Source organism: Sceloporus undulatus, chromosome 6 (assembly GCF_019175285.1).
Source record: "Sceloporus undulatus isolate JIND9_A2432 ecotype Alabama chromosome 6, SceUnd_v1.1, whole genome shotgun sequence".
Classification (NCBI taxonomy): Eukaryota; Metazoa; Chordata; class Lepidosauria; order Squamata; family Phrynosomatidae; genus Sceloporus; species Sceloporus undulatus.
In genome coordinates this window covers 169,746,832-169,749,616 of record NC_056527.1, presented here as the reverse complement: position 1 = coordinate 169,749,616, position 2,785 = coordinate 169,746,832, and the positions used below count along the sequence as shown (strand labels likewise).

At 53.5% G+C, this 2,785-nt stretch overlaps 1 protein-coding gene across 3 annotated transcripts in view; it reads left to right on the top strand.

Moving 5' to 3' along the window:
* The window catches only part of ARPIN (actin related protein 2/3 complex inhibitor), a 9,104-nt gene extending 6,457 nt beyond the window's left edge, over window positions 1-2,647 (top strand). Inside the window, exons 2-6 of one of the 3 annotated variants that reach the window (XM_042475799.1) lie at window positions 493-547; window positions 806-938; window positions 1,761-1,961; window positions 2,075-2,238; window positions 2,428-2,647. In XM_042475799.1, the coding sequence (XP_042331733.1) occupies window positions 493-547; window positions 806-938; window positions 1,761-1,961; window positions 2,075-2,238; window positions 2,428-2,436 (562 nt within the window). In that variant the 3' untranslated portion in view covers window positions 2,437-2,647. Of the gene's footprint in view, window positions 1-492; window positions 548-805; window positions 939-1,760; window positions 1,962-2,074; window positions 2,239-2,427 lie in introns of those variants that run through there. The other 2 variants (XM_042475798.1, XM_042475797.1) reach the window with 2 other exon arrangements.
* The last annotated feature ends 138 nt before the right edge of the window (window positions 2,648-2,785 follow it).

Here is a 2,785-nt window from a genome sequence, read left to right as displayed (position 1 = left end):
CATGAAATTGTCTTCCAGGCAAGTGAGGAATTTGCTAGACCTTGAGGATTTGGCTGAGTTTGACTTCCAACAAATATCAGGATAGTTGAAGTCGCCCATCACTACTACATCTCTCTTTTCTGACTGTGTGGTCTCTGTTCTAGAAAGATATCATCCAATTCCTCCGTCCTGACTTGGGGGTCTAGTAGACATCCCCACCGTAACATCCTTGTTGTTTTTCCCTTCCCTTTGAGTGCTTATCCAAGGCTCTCCCAACTTGGCTTTCCATGATTGATGTCCCCCAGTTAAACCAGGTTATTTCTCCAGTGTGGATACAGCACTTTCAAGGCTGGCCAATCTATTTCCACATCAGTTTTCACAGCGTCATTGAATCCTAGCGTTGGAAGGATCCCCAGGAAGGGCCATCAGCCTCAAAGCCCCTCCTTCTGCCGTGCAGGAATGCCCAGTCCCTGTGCTGACCCCATCCCTGTCTCTGGCTTTTCTCCTCTGCAGGGGGGATGGCGTGATTGTGGAGGGACACTTCATCTGGGATGCCTCCGGCAGGAAGGTGAGATTCCCCAAAAGAAGGACTCCAGGGCTCAGGGCAGGTGAGGGCTGGCCTCTCTCTCCCTCCTCCAGGGTCACAAGGGCAGGGGGCAACAGGAGGGGCGGGTGGACGGACGGCAGGATCCTCAGGTGCTTTACATCCACATGCATGTTCCCAGCAGAGTTACTTGTGCAATGGGAGGTGGTATCTTGCACCCTCTTCAGCCTCTTTGGTGCCTCTGAGAGTGAGTAGGTTTCCTTCCTCGCTTTCCTCCTCCAGGAACGTTACTTTGTGCTGTATGTCAAGCCACGGACGATCCACCGCCGCAGGTTTGACCCCAAAGGGAATGAGGTGGAGCCCAACTTCAGTGAAACCCGGAAAGTGAGCACAGGCTTCCTCCCGGCCTCCTACCGTGAGTCTTATTCTCTGCCCCCCATCAGACTCTCCTTGGCCTGGTGCCAGTCCTGTGCCCCCAAACAGGGACAGGGAGTTGGCCTGTGTCCTGGGGATCCCACTGGGTACCTCAACTTAGGGGCTGGCCTTCTTGAGGATGAGCGTGACCTCCACCACCGCCCCTTTTTTGAGGCTCTGTAACCACCAAGAGCATTTGTAAGCATCCACTAGTGTGTTCAGAGCACTTTGGCAGCATCCACACTGCAGCAATAACCCAGTTTAAGACCTCTTTAACTGCCCTTCCCCTGGGGCCACAACAAACTCACATTCCAAGAGTTCCATCACACTGAGCCAGGGCAGTTAAAACCATCTCAAACTGGGTTATTGCTGTGATGTGGATGCAGCCATTGTCTGCTTTATCTGAGTAGTCTGCACTGCAGCCCAATAAAGTAGGTGGCAAGGTGTGTGAGGACAGAGAGCGCACATATCCTGCAAGCTGCAATTCTTCTGGCAATTCTCAGATTCTAAGAAGGGAACAGGAAAAAAGCATTAGTCACTCCAGAGAAAGAGGAGGTATAATTCAACCCTCAAAGTTGCCCCCTCATGTGCCCCATAATTGCCATTTTCCTATTTACTTTTCTGCAGACATTGTGGCTCGATCCTGAAATGTGGGAGGCAATTGGTAGATGCTCCATAGTCCCTGGTTCAGAGTTCCCTGCTGGTGTCTTGCAGGAAAGTTGGGAGTGCATCTCTGTTGGTGTGTGTGCGCGCGAACATTGTTCTCATTGCTTCCACTCCAATTCATTTCTCCCTCTGCCTCTTTGGTGGCGGTGGTTGGCAGGAGTGGAAGCCAAGGGGCCCACTGACCGGCTGTCCCTGGAGGAGCTGGAATGCCTGGCGGCTGTGCCAGAGCTGGAGAAGATGACCCGGCCTTATGCTCCTTCCCAGACTGTGGCCTTCTGGCTGCCTGAGAGTGAGATGCTGGAGCTGGAAGCAGGGACAACTGTCCGTCTCAGGACCCTGGGAGATGGACCCTTTGTGAGTGCTCCAGGCAGAGCTGGCCCTGCTTCTGCCCCCAACTGGCTGTTTTTGGTCGACTGATGGGATCCTCACCCATCCCACACTGGCTTAAAATGCTTTCTTTTGCCCTTCTAGTCTCACTGGCCAAGCTGGAAGCAGGGACTCTGACCAAGTGCAACTTCTCTGGTGACCGGCAGGCTGGGGCATCCTGGACGGAGAGCATCTTGGCTTGCAAGGATCACAGGGAGCCCTTTGATGCACCACGAGAGGATGGGGATGGTGCCAATGGGGATGAGTGGGTATGTAGGCCCCATAAGCTGAGTGCCTGGCCTCTGGTGGGGGCTGGGCTGTCCCTGATCCAGAGTGCTTGGGGCTGGATGAGGCAGGCAATGGGGACATACACGTGTTCTTGTGTGTTCAGGGCCTGTTCCCAGAGCCCAAGGTGGGAGGCCATCTGTGGAGTAACTGGCCCCTTTTTCCCCCTCCAGGAGGACTGAGTGAGCCTTCCACAAGGATGCTGCTCTGCAGCCACTGAACAACTTGGGCTTCTCTCTGGATTTGTCTCCCTTGGGATGCCTTTTCTCTTTGCTGCATCTCCTAACATGCTGAGGGAGTGTCTACGGCTGTGCTTCTCTGGCCTATGGAGGAATTATCTGTGCCCAGTGCCATGATATCTGTACTTAAACAAATAAACACCTTACCATTTTCCCAGTGTTTTTCACGTCTGTCTTTTCCTCCCTCACCAAAGACGACTCTCCTGAGCCCAGGACAAACAATCTGCTCAGCCAGCTAAGGGCACATTCTCAGGGGCAGTTTGTACTGATAAGTCCAGGCTTTGCTGGCAGG